This window comes from Rhamphochromis sp. 'chilingali' (assembly GCF_963969265.1).
Source record: "Rhamphochromis sp. 'chilingali' genome assembly, chromosome: 19".
NCBI lineage: Eukaryota > Metazoa > Chordata > Actinopteri > Cichliformes > Cichlidae > Rhamphochromis > Rhamphochromis sp. 'chilingali'.
The window spans coordinates 4437790-4457818 of record NC_137946.1 but is presented as its reverse complement, the minus strand read 5'-3'; the positions used below and the strand labels follow the sequence as shown (position 1 = coordinate 4457818).

Genomic DNA, 20029 nt, shown 5'->3' with positions numbered 1-20029 from the left:
TATGATAAAATACTTATAATTGTAGAGTTTGTTTTCATGGAAAGTGAGAATTTTTTTTGTTTTGAAACAAATAATAATCATTTTTAAATAATCTCTTTAGTCACAATAAATTTGCAGTGAGCAGGAACATTGTGCACTGAATTCCTGTTTTTTTCTAAATGTAGGTATTATCAGCATCCGATAAAGATCCTTCTCAAAAAAAAGGTCTTTGCCAAATTTTAGACACATTACAGAAACATAAGAGCTTCTAAAAGCATCTTGGCCATTTGGCAGCTGTTGAAACACATCCAGACATATTGGAATATTAGGATATATATTATTGGACTGGAATATTAGAAACTACATGTGTATCCCCAGTCAAAATTGCACTCACACAGTAGTCCTGAGGAAATAAACATTTTTGTCTGTCTTTTTTGATAACTTGTAAAAGTCAAAGTTTCCAAAGAATAGATTCAAATGAAAAAAGAAAAAGAAAAAAAACTTGTGTAATTTATCAGGAGTGATCATACTAAATGCAAAACAGAAGCAAATGAACACACAACTGGGGTAGAATGTTTATTAGAATTTGCAATTAGCGATGTAACATTCACCTACATGACACAAAGGAAGTCATAAATATGCTAATATGCACAACTCTGTTGAAATGAGCTTCTTTCATCGGGGGATGATATCCACTGATATATCTCCATGTAGTTGGATAGGGATGAATGCACAGATACCTGTCACTCTGATGACACAGTAAATAAAAGTACAAAATAAACAGAGTCCATATCAAATATTTAGATACACGTAAAAAGAAATTAGAAATAAGTCAGAAGAGCACTGGATAATTAGCAAAAAGCAAAAAGTAAAGAAAAAAAGCTTTGTAATTCACTGCACTGCACCCGTAATAGTATTGTTTCCGCTCCTGTACACGGAGTAACAGTGCTAAGTTGGCAGATAAAAGTGCATGGCTTTTGTATTCAGATTAATCACTTTTTTAATCAGAAACCATACGAAGACGTGTGTGGATGCAGTATGTAGTTTAATTTTTCTGACAGTGTAGTCCTTATGAAAAGAATCAATGTACAAAACCATCACTGGTTAAGAGGTCATTTTATGATTTCAAAAATCAATGAAATTCTGTTAGAATTAAAAACAAGAGAAAGTAAAGTAATGAAGGAAAAGAAAGCAGTAATAACGCTATCACTGTACCAAAGTGGTGTTATGGTCATTATGTCATGCTCCATAAGTGAAGTCTGTTAAAAGTGGGAATCGGCTGTTCCACTTGTTATTCAGATGGTCACCGTTTTGTGGCCTGAGTTTGATGCGCAGGGAAGGGAGGAAGTGAGCTCAGCGAAAGGCAGTAGTTGTAGTTGAGGTGAATATGATAATGTTGATGGTGAGGATCCATAGTTGGTAATGGTAAAAGAGGGGAGGTCATGCAGCTTGAACCAGAGGAAAGTAAGGTCAGAAATGCCCTTGGAGAAGGAAGTTTCCATCACACTGCTGCCTCTGGCTTGGTGGCGCTTTAGGTAGGACACAGGACTGAAGAGGAAGACAGAACAAACTGCCTTGATATAGTTTCCAACATCCAAGAAGTTCAGACAGGCAATATTTCAAGAACAGAAAATGTCCCTGTTTTCCACTGTGCTGTGTAAAACGCTACAAAAGTGAGTAGAAGACTGTGTTTGCATTTACCTTTTAAGATGTAGTCGGTCAGCAGTGTAGGCACCTTCTCACTGTCCTCCTTCATGGCATAGAGTACTGCATGAAAAAAGCAGACAACAAGGCTGAATGTACTACTTCTGCCTTTTATTTGGCTCTATTACAGATGTTCTGGTGTGGTCTTACTCTTTGTGAGCATCTGCAGGTCATCAACAGATGGAGGGGTGCTTTTCTTCTCATATGGAATAACCGTGTTTAGGTACTGAAACAGAATAAAGGTTCAGAAGGCTTTCTCAGACTAATAAGAGAGTAATAAGTAGCCTCTGTTAATCTGAAGGATTACATTTCTCTCTTTTTCTTTTCTTTTAAATTAGACTTTTTTGTTTGTTTGTTTAAATTAGAATTTTGTTCAACCAAAGTGCAATCAAGCTAGTGAGTTACTTGTAGCTTTACATTACAAGTAACATGAGAGTAGTATCAATTTGTCAAGCTACTTTTGACAAAATATCATGAAATTCTGTTAAGTCATGGAGATGTGCCCTGGCATGACGTCAGCCACCTTCGTACTACTGAAATACTGGATTAAGCCTGAAGTCACCAGGATTAGTCCGGCTCCTGTTTTGCAGTATAGCTCTAAGAACACCAAACTTTGAATCTGAACCGTCCATCATTGCAAACCAATCTAAGTACCGAGAAAACCTCTGTCAACATACAGTATACAGTTGGAGATCTTCACCCTTACACCTGCTGGTCTTCTTTCCACAGTGCATTAGCTGAGTTCAGGCCAGCTAAGGTAGCCTTTATTTTCTTTGCACCAGTGAACCTTGAGAAGTCAAAACCATGTAGCTGGTTCCAGCTGGTGGTTGCAGCTGTTCACCAGAGGCATCTAACAGGCTTTCTAGTTTCAGGAGGTTCTCTGACACAGCCGACTGGCCATCCTTACGCCTAAGGATGGCCAGTCGCCTTACACTCACGGCTGACTACAAGAACCAACTGTTCACTTACCGTCTAATGAAACGAGAACGCCTAAATATGTCATTATATAATTTGCTCCATCTGTGAGTATTCATAATGGGTTGGCTCATCTGTGCATGTTTGTTTGGGTTTTTTTGTTTTTTATTTAAAACATTTAAACCTTACCTGCTTGTCATTCCCTGTGCTTCCAAATGTCTGTCTGATGCCTGTTTGTAGAATGTTGGAAATTCCCTCCATGCTGAAACGCTGTAGGACACACACACATACAAAGATATAGTGACCATTATTACAAACTACCAATTCATATGACAAAATTCATTTTTTAAATTATTCTTCAGCAGATTTCAGCATGGTATCATTGTGCAATTTATTGTATATATTGCATCCACTTCCTTAAGCCATCGGTATGCTCATATTAGTTCAGTAACAGAGAGTAAGGTACCAAGAGCCAGACTCACAGCACTCAGACTGCTGCTACATCGAATGGAGAGGAAATCCATTAGGCAGTTTCTCTTTTGCTGGATAGGACTGCACTGGGCAGTTACTGTACATAGATGATGGGTCACAGCCACTTTATAATCTTTCCTGGAAGATAATTTAGAGGCTAATGGCCTTTAGATATCCATTATACTAACAGTTAAAGAGGATGGGGAAAGGAAGAGCTTGCAGGCATTCTTGTTTTACCTTCCTGTAATTTACAGTGAAAAGTTTAAAAAAGAAATCTGCACATTCATAAAATGCCTCATATTGTTAATATTTGAGATTAGCACCATTACCCACCTTAACAAGCATGGTCCCTGTCTTCTGGCCTGTGGAGCTATCGTTGCCTCCATTCACAGGCACTGTCCCTCCCCCCTGCAGGCTCATGGCCTTGTCCCGACGTCTGCGTTTGCTGCTGTCTCGTTGCTCCTTCTGCCTGTTCTGCACCTCCATTAGTGCCGTGATGAATGTGTTCTTCACCTCTTTCTCAAACTCCAGCTCATCACGACGAGCCAACTGGCTGACGAGCTCCTCTGAGTACTCACGGATGGCGACTTCCACCCGGTGCAGCAGCTCAACAAGCGCTGAGCTGGGCATCAGGCTCAGGCCTGCAGGATGGATTTGAGAGCGGAAAGGTTGTGGGAATCATTAGAGTTAAGCAGGATGCTAACAGTAAAATAATATTCTTTGAATAGTCTGACTATTGGGAATCGGTGCCACTGTGACAGTATTAATTACCAGTAATTAGAGCTGGGCGATATATCGAGTTTTTAAAAAATATCGATATATTTTTATACGAGATATAAGATGTGACAATATCCTTTATATCGATATAGTCATGTTACGTTATAATTATACTTGCGGAGCCGCAAGTTTGCCTCTCTTTCGTCCACTTTCGTCTTTACGCAACGTTACTCGGCCTCGCCTCTCCTTCACTGAACACAACTCCCCCTCCTCCCCCATCGCTTCACCTGCAGGAAGCGACAAGATGGACACGGCAAATCCGTTAACGAGTTACTGCGCATCGCCCCGTGCGTGGGGCTGGACGGCGTCAACGTGTTAGCTAGCTAACCACGCTAACGAGCTAACCACGCTAACGCCATGCAGCCCAGAGGTGCTGCACGGACTAAAATCCTTTCATTTTCTCAAAAGTTGACAGCGCGCCTTATGTATGAATTCTGGTTGTGCTTGATGGCCGCGCACCGATTTTATGTGGAACATGGCGCTCAGCAATCTGTCAAAAAATGTTTTAGTACGACTTTGGTAAGCTACGGAGCTGCAGCGCTTGATGGATTGTCGGAGCATTACGGCTGAGCCTCGCGGAGTGATACGTACTGTGCTTCAACGTAATATTACCTTACTGTGTATAAGGACCATAAATGGCACCTGTTAAGAGACGTAGTTGCGAAGCGGATTTCAAACTCCAGGTTGTCAGTCACGCAGTACAAGTTGGGAACAGAGCAGCTGTGAAATCTGTCCTTGTTATAGTGCTCGTCTTTTAGTTTACATTTTGACTGCACATTTGTGAGCTTTTTGTTATGCACAAAAACAACATTGTTTTCTTTTATTTATGGAGCATTATTATTTAATAAATGCTCATAATTTATTTTTGAGTAAATTTTATGTACATCTGCTCTATGTTAATAAAAGTGCCTGTGTGACATCTGGGACACAGCTTTGACTAAGAACTCTCTTTTTGTTCTTACTTTATGGCTTTAAAAAAAAAATATCGAGATATATATCTTATATCGCCATCCAGCTAAAAAATATCGAGATATGAATTTTGGGTCATATCGCCCAGCCCTACCAGTAATGTATACTAATGCGGCCCAGGGTAATTTTGCTATATGAATAAGGTACTGTTGTATGAATAACATAATGAGCAGTCCCTGATGATAGCTCAGCGTATAAAGGAAGGAAGTGCAATCAGTATTTTGTAAAAAGAACACAAACAAAACAGCAGCTTGGGAGAAACATTTCTGACAATGCAGCTGGTACAGTGTAATCATTATATTACATCGCAGATGCCTAAAGACGTTGTCTGTGGCTGCTCATACTGTAATGCTTTAGCTCAACTGGGAAGTTTTTTTGAATTACAAATTTGATCATGTAAAATGCATGTTGAGGCAGAAAATAATATTATATTACACCCACACTAGATATAGTGCCATAACGTCCATTTACTGCACGTAAAGTCTCCACCATTTAAAAAAGAATTGTGAAATAACAAAATGAATACATGAGTGAATATCGATTTTGAAATTATTATTTTTATTTTTATTATTATTTAAATCTCTCTAACTGCAATTAAATTTCACAATAAGACCAAGGCTCTTTAATTAGTATACACTTCCCCCAGATACTTGAAAAAAATAATTTTATCAGCATTATTAAATACTTAATTTCCTAAAAAACACGTTTGTCTTTGATCCATGTATTCATGTATTCGTCCACTGTACAGTATTTACTTGTTTCATATAGTAAAATTCCAGAGAAAAAAAGAATGGTGTTAGAGAGTGTTAGCCAGTTATTTTAAAAAAGAAGACAATGTGAACAAAACAGCTGGTTTCTTCATGGTTTTGCGTAACTATTTTTAAATCCCTGTAGAACGGAACCGTGTAAGCTAGCGCAATAATTTTTTTTGTATATGAAACCAGAGGAGTTTCCTTCCACATATAGCTTTTCAAAAATTGCATAAAAAAATGCACTTTTTTGCAATTTATGTAGTTACTATGGACTTAATGCATACATATTATTAAAATATGGGCTATAACAGTTGTATTGATGCATAGCAACTTGAAATACTCCCAAAAATGGCACTACAGCATGTAAAAATATAAAGTAAGCTCTTGCGGCCTTGGTTCTATGGTAGGTCTTAAAGGGTTAAACATGAGGTGTTTCCACCACTTTGGTACATGTGACCAATTTGCAAGGTGATTATTGTGCAGGGTGTTCATATTATGACACACATATCGTGTCAGTCACGGGGCAATTTTTTTGTCATTACATTGCAACTGTGAATCTAAACTATATAAAAAGGCTTTTGACTCCAAATATCTATCTGTATCTGTAACCTTTTGAGTGCTCTTCTCAATGGTGGAAAAGTAGAAGTACAAATAGCGTAAAAGTAGCTGAAAACCACTAAAATATGGAAGCAACATTTAGATATAGTAGCCAAAAAAGAAAGGTTTATTTTACTCATTTAGTGTTGTGGGTGGCTTAATTTATTGTACAACCACCATTTTACTTTGTTTTTAATATGGTGATTTCTCAGTGCAGCCAAAATTTCATGTTTGCTAAAGTTAGCTTGGTAATGCTAACTGACATAGCTGATAATCCCTGCACAGATGCGCATGTGCTGCATGTTTAATGCTGTTTCTGTTGATGTTTCTTTAAGAAGGTTAACTAATTATTATTTACAGTTTTTAGTTGTAAAGAAAAGTTATTGACCTCTTAAACTCTCATCTTCAAACTAACTAAATGAGATAACTAATGTACACAGATGGATAGTTATAGTTGTATTTGAGACTTATTTTTCCCTGAACATTGTATCTTTGCGTTAGGTTTAAATGGATTCATGTTGGAGCTTTTATGAAAAGGGTGATTATAGTTTTTAGCTTTAACTGATGATAATACCAAATAAGAGTCACACCTTTGGTATTTTATTACTATCTTGAGGTATGTACCTTAATTTTGACCTAAAGGATGACTTTAATAGGAAATTATCACATTTCTGACATGCTACTTAACAGAAAATATGCACTTGTTATGAAGTCTAGTCTATTATATCTAGTCTACGAGGTAATCCTGAACGATAGCATTAGAATAAATTAGTTAAAACAGCTCAGTCAGGACATTGCATAAGTCAAATGAAAATAAGAAATAACCAGAAACATGGATTATTCACAGCTTTACCTTCATAGGAGCAGTTGTTGTTTGAAGCCTGTGACAGCTGCCTGATCTCTTCTAGCAGGGACAGATTGGTCCTGGAGGAGGAGTGACTGACCTCTTCCTCCTCATCCTCCTCAGTTTCACCAGGATCTGGAGAATTCTCCATCATTTCAACTATCTCCTCAATGACCTTGAACACAGAAATGGAGGGATTCACAAATAAACAAGCTGACCAATCTGTTTAAAGAGTTTACACCCTACAAGCATGACTGAGGATTTATCTATTAATGAGTTTCTGTGGACTTTACTTTTGTGTTTCTGTGTTTTTAACTAGATTTTGTTATTGTTTCTCCCTCTTTTAATGTTAATGTACTTATTTTTATTTTAACTTATTTGCATTTTTCTGTGTAATTTTGAGTATGTATTACTTTAAGACATTTTGGGGGTGTCCCCCTTTTAATCTGTAGTGGTTCAGTCCAGAATCTATTTGGGCTGTGGCTTAACCAATTAGCCAATTAGCCAGTACCACCTCGTTAAATTTAATTGGTCAACTTGTTTATTTGTGAAGGTGTGATTGGTCCACTTGGATTTTTTCTGTTTCCTGTTTTTTATTTAAACACAAACTGTTTGACATTTTGCAATGACGCTGATGAAGGCCACAAGCTGAAACGTGTTGGTCACAAAAAATTTGCCGTTCACTTGATTTTTACACACACACACTCAGACCTGATCTGCTGTGATAAGAGGTTCTTCATTCAGGCAGTTGGCATTGTCGTTCTTCTCATTCATCTCCTCCTCCTCTTTTTCATGAATCTGCAAATGATAAATTATGCCAACAGATTACTGTGGTGAGGATGCCAGCAAGAGTCAAATGCTGATGTCTTTGCATTGGAGTAATTGATGAAAATACACATTCAGAAAAAAAAATATCAATTGGTGTGTTTGAATGACAGCTCATTCAGGAGTTGTGTTCATTTTTTCCCTGCTCTGTCCAGCAAAAAATGGTAGACAGATTCACTTTGGCAAGTAGAGTAGTCTGCGTGAGCGTGCTTGTGTTCATAAAGTTTCTCCATTTAATGTTTAATAATGGGTGTCAGGAGCTCAGCCCCATCCCCCAGGACCTGAAGCAGTAGACCTGGGCCCCAGAAATGTAGAGGCCCTCCAGAGCGTGAGAGCCCCAGGTGGACCACCACAGGGACAACCGCAGTTCCCACTCAGAGAAGAGCAAAGGAGAGCCCTGGGGAGGGGTCACCCAGCAGCCACAGTGCAGACGCCCCAGGTGACTGCAGCGACAAGCTCACAGACTCCACTGGCTACACCGGAGCAGACCAAGCCCGAGACCCAAGGACACCCCAACCCCCACCAAGAGCAGACAAATCCAGGGGGCCCAGGTCCCACCAAGCAGCCACCAGGAACAAGCCAGTACAGAACCGAGCATCCAGACCCAGATACCGAGAAGTACCAATGCACCAGCAGATGGGGGCAACAGTCACTGGCAGGGAATGTGTCAGGGGGAAATAGGCCCCCACACCTGAGGGAGCCTGAGATGTTCTAAGAGAGAGGGGGAGGGTGACATGTACACATAGACAAACAGGCAGACACACACCCTCTTTGGAGACACACAGAAATGGATGCCGTACACACACTTTATACTCCCAGGTCCAAACACCAATAACCCCCAGATAGGCAATCAGCCCCCAGATTCAGGAGATGCCTCCCCTTCAGTCTGGGGTGGAGACAAGCAGACCATCCTGGTCCCCACATCAGGAGAGCAGCCCTCCAGCCCAGACCCCAACTGGCCACTTGAGTTCATTTCTAAGTCTGATGTTTAAATATTTAAAAGGTTTTACATAATTTACTGTTACATTACTATCACATTTTAAAAACCACTTACTCATTCCATTTTTAAAAGCATGTAAATAGACTGCATCCTGTTTACGTGTGGAATTGAAGGAGGAGGCTAGAGAGAGGGTGTCTGTCTCCTGAACCTGAACTGTGAGCAGGATCCACAGGAGGAGATATTTTTGTGAAATATCTTTACTCCTCACAACGTTTCCTGGACCTTTTACGTTAGTGATACATGAATCACCTCTGGTGGTCCACAAAGGTACTGTAGATGGGCTACAGCACTAACAGAACAGTTTGAAATGACTCGCAAGTATATTGAGTTAAATATTTTTTATAAATGTATTTATCGATATAAAAAAGTGAATAAAACATTCGAATAGGAGCTGGTTAGTTTGTGATATTACTCATTAGCCTGACCTAAATTTGATGCTCTTGTATTGACGTTTGTGTCCCAGTGGCAGATGGGTCACTATGACTGAGCATTAGCAAGCTATAGTGAAACAGCCTATGTTTTTACATTTTTCAAATAACATTTGAGAAATACATCACTTTCTCTTGAACTTTTATTGAAGATGAATTTTCTGATTTTTAAGTTGGCTGCAGCGCTCTTGACTTTGATCATGGCTGCTCTAGCAACGTTCAAAACTTATGGGTTTCCATTAAGCCTCAGCTATACTTTGTCTGTGGTGCTATTGAGCAAATAGATAGCATGATCACATATGATGGTGCATGTACCAAACATTTTTTTAATTAAGCACTGTTACCATACGTTTTATTATCAACTTAGCATTTAACAGTTTATCCATTCCTCCATGCTGATACAATAATGAGAAAGTGATAAATATCCATGTTACAAAAGGAAAATCTATTTTGTGGCTCAACTCATTTCGAGTTAAATAGAACCACATTTTTATAATATTTAAAAAGTGTGGCAGGAGAAACAATCAGAGGTATAAATGCAGAGAAAAGATTGTCCTCACAGGAAGCTGTCATATGTTAAATATTTTGTGTCTCTCTAGGTATAAAACTTTTAGCTTGAAGGCATGAATGTGATACATTTCCACAGCCACCCTCTGCTCCTGTGATAACCACAGCTCCTCTGGCCTTCACCAGTCCAAACATGGCGTAGAACACTAAGTGTCTGCTGTCCAGCTGAATCTGACAGGCAATCAAGGAAACAGAGGAGGAGGAGGCAGAGCTTAGCTGAATGCCAGACCAGTCACGAGTGGTCAGGCATGCTTTCAATTGTCAGCATGAAATGAATTTTACAGGAGCAGAAACTAGTCATACAATTCATTTTAGCACATCGAGATGGAAAATAATGACACACAGCATTTGTCTTTAAGAAAAGCATCATGATTATCCTTACAAACACAGAAATTAGTGAATGTAGTTAACCATTCATAGCAAGCGAATAGACCAACATGTAAATATTTGACTGTGAGGTGAATTTTCTGGGTCAGACGTGTTCATGTAAGGATGAAATGTGTAAACAAACATTAGAGTGGACCAGAGAATGAGCTTCCCATTCATTCAGCACCCACATTACACCACAGTGCTAAGGATGCTCATCAGAATAGTTTGCTATCAGTTCAGTGTATTCGTTTATATTTAATACTAATTTACAGCAAGAGTCATCTCAAGGTGCTTTTTTACTATTGATGAGAATAAAAATTTGCATATAAATAGTGCAAAGCTATTCCTACATGTATATTATATTATATTAATTAGATTTAAACTAAACATGAAGGCGTGGCATGAAATGTACCTCCTGGTCAGAGATATTGCCGTTGATTCCTTCCGAGTCGGTGCCGTCCCAGGTGGCGATGTAGTTGTCAGTTAGAGCATCCCACACACTGCAAAACAACACAGACCCATGTCAAAATGCAAACCTACTCAAGCAAATATCAAAAAGAAGTATAAAGACACAATTTTTGCCCTCAGCTTTTGCCCTCAATAGATTTGTTTTTCTGATTGTAAAAAGCCATGTACTCAGCCCTATGTTCAGCATTCTGCAACTCAGTCAATATTTCATTGTGGTGGAGTTCAGGGCTGCAGGGCAGCAGTGCACAATAGAAAAGAAGTGCAGCTTACTACGTGTTAAACGGTATCCGCAGCAGAGATTTAGATAAAGTTCCTCACATCATTGTACAAAGTGTTCTCCAACTCTCCCAGCGTCTGTCTGAGGCAGAGTGAAGTAAAAACTGGGAGAGAAGTGTCCTTTGTGTCTGAGCTTGTGTGTGTGTGTGTGTGTGTGTGTGTGTGTGTGTGTGTGTGTGTGTGTGTGTGTGTGTGTGTGTGTGTGTGTGTGTGTGTGTGTGTGTGTGTCACTCAGAGGTTGGCTGAGGCCTGTTTCCCTGCTCCCAGTGGCACTGCCTCTGCCTGCTTACACAGTGGACTCCATTGAGCTGGCAGCTTACCTCACCAGTCATGCCTGTGTGTCATGGCTGCTCACACCAGGCCAAAGATTAGTTCTAGTTTTCCTAAAAGTTAACAAAGCCTGATGGCACCTCTCTGGGTTTTCAGAGGTATATTTGTTGCCAATGCGATTCTAATTTGCAGGATCATTAACAGCTCTGGTCGCAGAGTTTGCCTTTTTATATTAATGTGGCAGTACGCTACAAAGTGATTTCAAGTGCATTGGTATTGCTTTAAAACTAAAGAGCTTAAATCAGAATACAGGGGAAAAAAACTGCTTAGAAGTGTCAACAACACACCACAATCACACTGTAGACACAGTGCACAGCTGCACTGAGTGTACTGTAAGTGTTCAGGCAACATGCTGTAACTTGCACTGTACTGTATTTTCTAACTGTTGGATTTCTATTCTGTTATACAGTATTAAGGACCTTCTGACCAACAAAATATACTGTGCACCCCTTCAGGATACCAGATTTTAACTAACTAACTAATATAACTAATATCCTCGATGCATGAAGGAGCGTTTCCGCAGGTCCTTCCTCCCTGCAGCTGTCAGACTGTACAATCAAAACAACAATCATAGATGTTTACATCTGCGCTTTAACTACAATAATTTAATCAACCGATTTACACTACAACCTGGGTTTGCCTCTTATCTGTTGTTAATTTTATTTAATTTAATAACTGTACAGTACTCTGTTTATAGTAACTATTGTCCTTAATGTAAATGTGTAAGAAAAAATGTGTATATTTCTGTTCTGTGTCCTGTGTACTGTTTGTTATATATGTGTCTTTCTGGCTGCTGTTACAACCAAATTTCCCCTTGTGGGACAATTAAAGGATAATTCTATTCTATTCTATTCTATTCTATTCTAATATATTGTTACAGGATACAGTATCTTATTCTATATAAGATTTTTATCTAATCTTTCCTTTCTTTAACAGCCTTGAGCTAGTCGCACATGCTTTCAAATCCAGATGGGATTACTGCATTTAGTACTGCACTAATATCACAGATGAGTATGTGCCAAGGGCAGTGCTAGTAAGAACATTTTTTACTATTTTAGCCTGGTTACACACTGAGTCTAGCTAGCTGACTGGTGGCTGTAGCTTTATATAACACTTCAAGTGGTACCAGTCTTCTTATGTGATGCTTTTTCCTATAAATAAAACTGAAGAATTGAAATGCAGTAAAGCCAACGTAACCAGTCACAACCACATCAGAAACCAGAGCAGCACATGAAGAGCACGTTCTGTGTTTATAACACATGGTTGGTCATCTGGCCTACAGGGAGTGGAGGTCCATGTTCCAACGCTGTCCTGCTGTGTTTCCTGGCCTGCAGCCACACAACAGGAATCATTCTGTTTAAATTTCTAGCTCTCCATCAGCTTGACAGATTCACTCAAAGCTGAGTTTCAGATCAGGGACTGCAGGGATTACTCCAAAATGTGCCACATAGGGTTTTCAACCAAGCTGCAGATTTAGACTGGTGATTAGTTTTGTTGGTGTGTCAGCTTCTCCTGTTTGCTCCTGTGTGACATAACAAAACGCAAACCTTCCAGTTTCATTAACACCAGTACCACCATGGGACAAACTCTTCTGAGGAACATGGAACACTCATGTATGTCTGATTGAAATGTATTTCTTATGGTTTCCTTATTTATGACACTAGTGTATCAATCCACCCACTGCCTTGCACTCTGCTCTGTACTCACTCAGAGCTTTATTAACCAATAAAAGCTCACTTTTCTCACCAGAAATTAATCATTGCTCAAAGTCATATAATCCTTTCCAAAAAACTCTGCTGTCACACCTACAGTCAAGCTATATTTAGCATGATTCAGAGAACGCCTCAGAAGCTGCTAGCAAGAGGAGGAGGCTCTGGCAGTCAGAGGAGAGGCAGAGACTGGGACAGAGCCAAAGCCAACTGAGGCGTACGACGCTGCACGCTGAATAATTCAGCATGCAGCCTGACATGGTGGAGGTGGGGAGGGTGGGGTCACAGTGCTGATTGACTGCATGTTTGGGGATGTTGTGGTCTGTGTGTGGAAATGTTTTGGCTTTTGTTCCAGGCTGCCAAGTCGTTTCAGCCTCCAGTGTGTGTGTTGTAAATGGAAGCATAATGAGCATATTGCTAACTGATTAACATGAAAGGCTGTTCTTTTTTTATGTCTGTTGATATTCTACCTCCTGTATTTCTTTAGGGGACTAGGCATGTTTCTAAAAATGTTCTTTCATATACTTTCTATGTCAACATAACTGTAGCAGAGATCCTGCAGGTTCACCAAGGGACAGAAAATTTAAAGACAGAATATAGATTAATAACTTTTTCACTCAAACATTATTTTTTTTACGATAATTCCAAATAAAACAAACCCTTGTAGACTGTATCTGCAGTAACAGAAACTGACTTTATTTTTTTTCTGTTTTTAAAGGGATTTTAGCTGGGTTTAGAATTGGTGCCTCAAGTTAAGCTCAAATTGTTCTGGGTTCGTTATAGTTTACACACTGAACAGTGTCACATCCTTTATTACCACAGCTGTTTGGAAATACACAGTAACAGACGACTAAAGACTGAAAGATTCCAATAAGTAAACCTTGCTTCAGATATTGTGTCACTTACTCTTCATCTTGCAGTCGCTCCTCGTCCTCCTGATTGTGTGACTGGTTGCGTATGGGCGCCAGGCCCTCCGTCTTGGTGTTGTAATTGTGGAAGCACACATTGAGCTTCTCGTCAAACTCATTTACCAGGTCCTCCATTGACTTGAAGCTCATCATCTCAGAGAAGTTTTCCAGTTCAGAGAACTCCTCACGGGTGATGGAGGCCAGGGGGACGGTGGTGGTGGTGGAGTAGGAGTCGTTGATGAGGCTTTGGTCCATCTCATCCATCCTACAGGGCCGGAGGTCCTCAAACTCCTCATCTAAGCACACAAGAGGGGCTTCCATAGTGTCCCCTATCAAGTTAATGTCTGAGTCCTGCAGGAAACAGAGTCATGCAGCATTTAATGAACTGATTTTGCTGAATTTTGAAGGGCTTTTAAATTCAAGACATTTTAAGTTTGAGCATATGTTGCTTAATAAGCCAAGGCCACAAATGTGTTTAAAGAAAAGACCTGGTCAGTCACAGCACAAAGGTTTTTCGTGATTTCCATCTGTCCCCATCTGCTTTATTAACCAGTGTCCCAGAAGGATTTATCTGGTCTAGCATAAATCATGCCTCTCTGTCCTCATGTGGAATGACACCAGCACGTCTAGACAAAGAGGAGATAGAGGTAGGTGTGCCAGAAGGGGACCAGGTCCCAGGGGGGACCGAACCAGTTTGCTTTACTGGTAAACCAGTTAATTAAGTACACCAACAATGATTTAACTGATGAGCGCTTCAATATTCTGGGACATGAAATTATAGAACCATTTGACAAAGTACATTGTATATTATAATCGTGCTATTTTTGTGTTGGTCAAAGCTTTGCTTGATATACACTGAAAAAATACTGAAAAAATAATTTTGGATTACATGAACATTTTCCATGCAGTTTTATTACATAATTGAACTGTAAAATATTTAATGGAATCTGGCCAAATCATTGGTGTCTATTCAGTTTATACCAAGCACATTTTCCTTAATGATTAATTATTTGAATTAAAAAAAACAAACCCAAACCTTTGATTCCATACATTTCAGCTGATTATTATTTTTTAATGGTTGTTTAAGAGCAATTTTAACCCACACCACAACCTTTCCTGGACATAACCATGCTTTTTATTACCTAAACCTAACCAATCAGGTTGAGATAGCATACATAAACACTAGGGGTGCAACAATACTCGTATCGATATTGAACCGTTCGATACAGTGCTTTCGGTTCGGTATGCATATTTATCGAACAATACAAAATGTTTTATTTATTCGATCAACTTTTCTTCTGACGATGCTGTCTGTGTTGAGCGCTCAGTGGATCTGCGTTCGACTACTCCGCCTAGGCTGCACTGTCGAGCGCAGATCCACTGAGCGAAGCGCAAGCTAGCAAGACAGAAGCTAAGCTCGTTGCAACATGGCAAACTGAACCTCCCCCACCCTCATTCAGATCTGGCCTTTGGAACTATTTTGGTTTTCATGTGAAGCATAACCCTGATGGTAAGCGCGTCATGGACAAAAGTCAAACAGTATGTCGGATGTGCCACGCAATGCTCAATTGGTGGGAACTAGTACGCTAGCGCAGTTAGCTTGTTAACCTGTTGACACCATCCAGCCCCACGCAACGGACGATCCGAGTTAACTCGTTAACGGAGATTTGCCGTGTTATGGCGTTAATGTCATTTTAACGAGATTAACGCTGACAGCACTAGTGGGAACACGACGAATATGACTGCACATTTACGCCGACATCATCCTAGTGCAAAGACAAGTGGAAGCAGACAAAAACAACAAGCATGCATGCTACAAACTTTACCCGAGTCATTTAGACAGCCGTTAGCACATGATTCTCCCTATGGGGACCTGATATGCTGCTGAGAGTATAGCCCAGAAGAAGCGTATAGTATAGCTTTTATTTTGGAAAGAGACATTTCTCTGTAATAAACTCTCTTTTCCAAAGAGTGATTTCTCGATCAGATAGATTAATTTTTTTATTATTTTGTTGTTTCAGCAACATGAAATTTAAAAACTGTACTTTTGAGTTAAAATATATATTTATAATTTTAATAAATGACAAATTAAAAAGGCATGAACATTTTTTTGTATCGAAAAAATATCGAACTGTGACACCAAAGTATTGAATCGAACCGAACCGTGAATTTTGTGTATCGTTGCACCCCAAATAAACACATACTATACTGCTACTATAGACATACAATATAAGGATCCATATAATATTGATACATTTCATTTTCTGTTAATTAACTAAACTAATTAACTATCAATGTATCGTTTGTTCACAATAAATGTTACCTGAAGACGTTCTTCTCATTCAGATGGACTGACTCATGTTCCAGTAGTGGTACAAACATATAGGTAAGGATCATTTTTTAACACTATCATAACGCTTTTACTTCAGACTTCAGAGCAGTATTTCAAAATGTTTTAGAAAATAAACAAATTTATTGGTAAAATTTTACTAAAACACAAGTGACCATTAGAGTTTCAAATTGCAGCTTTTTTGTGTTGATTGTTTTATTATAGTACCGTATTTTTCAGACTATAAGGCGCACTTAAAATTCTTTAATTTTCTCAAAAATCGACAGGGTGCCTCATGTATTAATTCTGGTTGTGCTTACTGACCTCGAACCGATTTTATGTGGTACACGGCATGGAAAAATATGTCAAAATGTTTTAGTACGACTTTGGTAAGCTACGAAGCTGCACCGCTTGATGGATTGTCGGAGCATTACGGCTACGGTAGTCAGCCTCGCAGAGTAATACGTACTGTGCGAGAACATAATATTGTGGTATCTGTATAAGGACCCCAAAATGGCACCTGTTAAGAGACATGCTTACGAAGCAGATTTCAGTCACGTTTTGTTATAATTCCGTGTGCCTTAAAGTCCGAAAAATACGGTATTTACCTTGGTATGTTTCATTTTTTCCTGTGAAATTAAGCTTAGCTTCAGAAGAACAGAGAAAACTTACAGGATGAGGTATGTTAAATGTTCCCTTTGAGAAATTAGTTCTCAGATTCTTATATTCAAAAGTTTATTCCATTAGTTTGTGGTTTAGCTTATGTTCCAGAGTTGGTGCCTAGTGTCAAACTTGATACCAAAATGTGGAAAAGATTAATAGAATTTATCTATTTAAATTGGTGAATTACTGTTACTGTTTACACAGTTCGTAGTAAAAATATATAAATAAATATCATACTTCAGTTAACTTAACTGAAGAGTAAAACCAGTATACACTGATAAATGTTAATTAAAAATAGTATGTGTATGTGATTTAATTTAATAAAACCAGAGAGAGTGAAGGGTGCTGACAGTCAGTGCTGGAGTACATCTTTTCTGACAAGTTGTGCTTTGCTCAGGCTGCCTGACGCAGTGTCAGACAGCAGTGAGGACTAATTTAGCTCCTTTGTGCTTTGCTGGACTGTGGCCTGGCGTAAATGGGTAAGTACAGAGAAGTCCATTTAAAAACAAGCTTGTTCGAGCCTCTTCCTTCTCATCGCTGCACTCAGCAAAGTGCTGCAGCCGGATATCGTCTTTCAGAATCTCTCCCTTACTTTCTTACTCTCCTCACTGTGTAGCTCGCTTACTTTGTTTGTTAGTGATCTCCCATTAATGGTCTTAACTCTTGTTTCAGTCCACACTGCAGTAGAAGACAAACACATACACATGTAATGGTGACTGACAACTTGTGTCTGTCAATAGGCCAAATTAGGTGGATCTGGTCTCCCAAATAAGGAGCACAGACATGGAAATTAGTGGCTGACTCAAACCTCGCCGTGGGGACTCTTTGTAGGAGGAATTGATGAACTGCTGCTTGAAAATCTGGCAGGCTAAGAACAAAAATTGCAAATTAAATTTCTTAAGAACACTCGTCCCATCATGCAGTAGCCTTTCTGCTTACTGCTGGGTCAGTTTAAGCTGGATGTGGAATATTTTGCCATGGCACAGGAAAGGTGGGAGTTTACAGCATCCTTAAAAATGGTGACAGTATAGAGATGGAGCTGTTAGAGATGTGCAGGTACCTGTATCTGTGTGTCAGCTTTTTTTGTATGTGACCTTCACAGAGAGTGGTAGTGGTCTCAGGTGTGCATGGAAGTGCCAACTGCCTGAACTCATCAGAGGTCATTTAATGCAATGGAACCAAATCTCTAATTCTATTTTTGAGTAGCAACTGCTGAATCAGACAAATCAAAGAGCAGCTCCCTTGCTCTTTTTTTCTAAAGAATTCTTTTATCCTCATTCTTTTGCTCAATTCATTTGAGCATTTTCAAATGATGCCTTGTTAAGTGCTTTTAAAAATAATAGGCTGTGGTGTATTAAGAATATAGAATAAAATGTCACATCTTTTACAGCAATCATTGTTTTAAGCTTATAAAAAAGTCATATCAATGTGATTTTGTCCCACATAAACTGAAAAGGATTCCTTTTTAAATCAATATTTACTGCCATGACAGAAATGGAAATCAAGCAAGTGCATGTCATCAGCTCATCAGAGGAAGGGGAAAAAAAGAGGTAATGGGGGAGGGAGAGAAGAGAGGAAACCATGGTTACAAGGCAAAGATGGTAGCAAGATGCAAACGAGGGTCCGGAATAACGGGAAGGACTGGAAGAACAGACATCGGGATTAGAGTGCAGACAAGAAGACAGATTACCTGTGGTTAGAGGAGCCGTTTTTGTCCTGGCGTGGTGTGTAGGCAGGATCTTCTCAGAGAAGAAGAACAGGCACCTCCCTTCACAGCAAAACCCAGAGATGAGCAGCAGCAGTCGCATTCATTCCAGGGTGAAAAAACAGAGCGAGAGGAGAATTCAGGGAGGTGAAGTGTAGTGTGAGCTTTGGTCTGTATCCCTACCCTCACCCGTTAGCCCACAGACACCCTTATCTGTCCTCCTACAGCCCGTTGTTTTCCAATCAATAGGCAGCCAACCCAGCTCATTCAGAGCCTGCGCACTGCCAGGTCCTGTGACGATATCAGCTCTCCTCACCCTCCCTTTCCCCACGCTTGCTTCCCTCACTAACCTCTCTTTCTCTCTTTGTCCCAGCCCCTTCCTGCTCTCCCTGCCTGCCAGCATTAATTCCCTAATATTCATGAAGTAGGAAGGAGGGGAGGCAAGGGGCTTTGGTAGGAGATGATGCTTGTAGCGAGGTAGCCCACTGTGTACACACAGTGTGAGCATCTTTTCTTTTGTTGTCTGCTTTGACATTCTGCCATAGACCTGAACACACAGAGAGGAAAATATAGCTTAAAATTAATTTATAGATATATACATATATACGAAAAACATCTTAAAAACATGCTTTGTTTTTTAAATGATGATGGAAATGCAAAGGAAAATGCAGAGATAGACACAAGGTAATGATTCATATACTGGAATATAAACCAGTGGCACTCTTAGGTTTTCTCATGTTTTCTCACATATACAAGTCAGATTTATCTTCAGTCCCCTTTTGAGTTGTTCCAAAAGGAAGATTAGGGGAAAACAATCTGCCTGTTAAAATATGAATTTATCTTTGAGTAGCTCAGGGTTTCACAAGAATTTCTGCATATGTTTAAATTATGGTACACATATCTTTTTGGGTTTGTAAGTCTGCCTGAACACAAGAAGGCAGGAATACTGAGATAAACTAGGAAGCTCAAAGAAACCTGGTTCACAACTTACCTATCTCCAAAAAGTTTACATAGCATTCCAAAGAGTTGGAATACTATGTAAGACACAAACAAAAACAAGATTTACAAATCTGTTAAACCCAAACCTGTTTACTTTAGAACATAGAAAACATATGAAATGTTTGAACTGAGAGATTTTACTGTTTGTTACTATTAGCTCATTAGCAAGTGGTGCTAAAAAGAAACAGCTTTGTAACTAGATGAGTTAATACCATGTAACATGACTGGGTATAATCTACAAAATGCATCTACAAAATGTTGAAAAATTTCAGAATAAGAAGTCAAATTGAACAGGATACAGAAACCATCTTCTCCCAGCCAAAGTTTATTTGAAAAAGAAACTTAAAATGACCTCATGTTTTTCCTTAAAGGATGCATTTTCTCATATTTGGCAGCAGTAATAAACAATGTGATGCCTTTTTCATCCAAGCCTGTGATTTAAATC

General features: G+C 39.3%; 1 protein-coding gene across 2 annotated transcripts; it reads right to left on the bottom strand.

Annotated features, from left to right (window-relative positions):
- Window positions 1–548: 548 nt before the first annotated feature.
- Window positions 549–18908, bottom strand: fez1 (fasciculation and elongation protein zeta 1 (zygin I); the record flags this gene model as incomplete). 2 transcript variants are annotated; one of them, XM_080867427.1, is made up of 10 exons in its annotated part: window positions 18571–18899; window positions 13887–14239; window positions 10610–10697; window positions 7720–7806; window positions 7018–7183; window positions 3403–3710; window positions 2788–2868; window positions 1834–1909; window positions 1681–1746; window positions 549–1527 (listed from the first exon to the last, which is right to left on the bottom strand). In XM_080867427.1, the coding sequence occupies exons 2-10, from the start codon at window positions 14207–14209 to the stop codon at window positions 1511–1513; spliced, it is 1212 nt and encodes a 403-aa protein (XP_080723553.1). In that variant the 5' UTR covers window positions 14210–14239; window positions 18571–18899. The 2 variants fall into 2 exon arrangements, with proteins under 2 accessions (XP_080723553.1, XP_080723554.1); XM_080867428.1 differs by lacking the exons at window positions 549–1527; window positions 1681–1746; window positions 1834–1909; ... (3 more) ...; window positions 7720–7806; window positions 10610–10697 and having other exon boundaries at window positions 13883–14239; window positions 18571–18908.
- Window positions 18909–20029: the final 1121 nt, after the last annotated feature.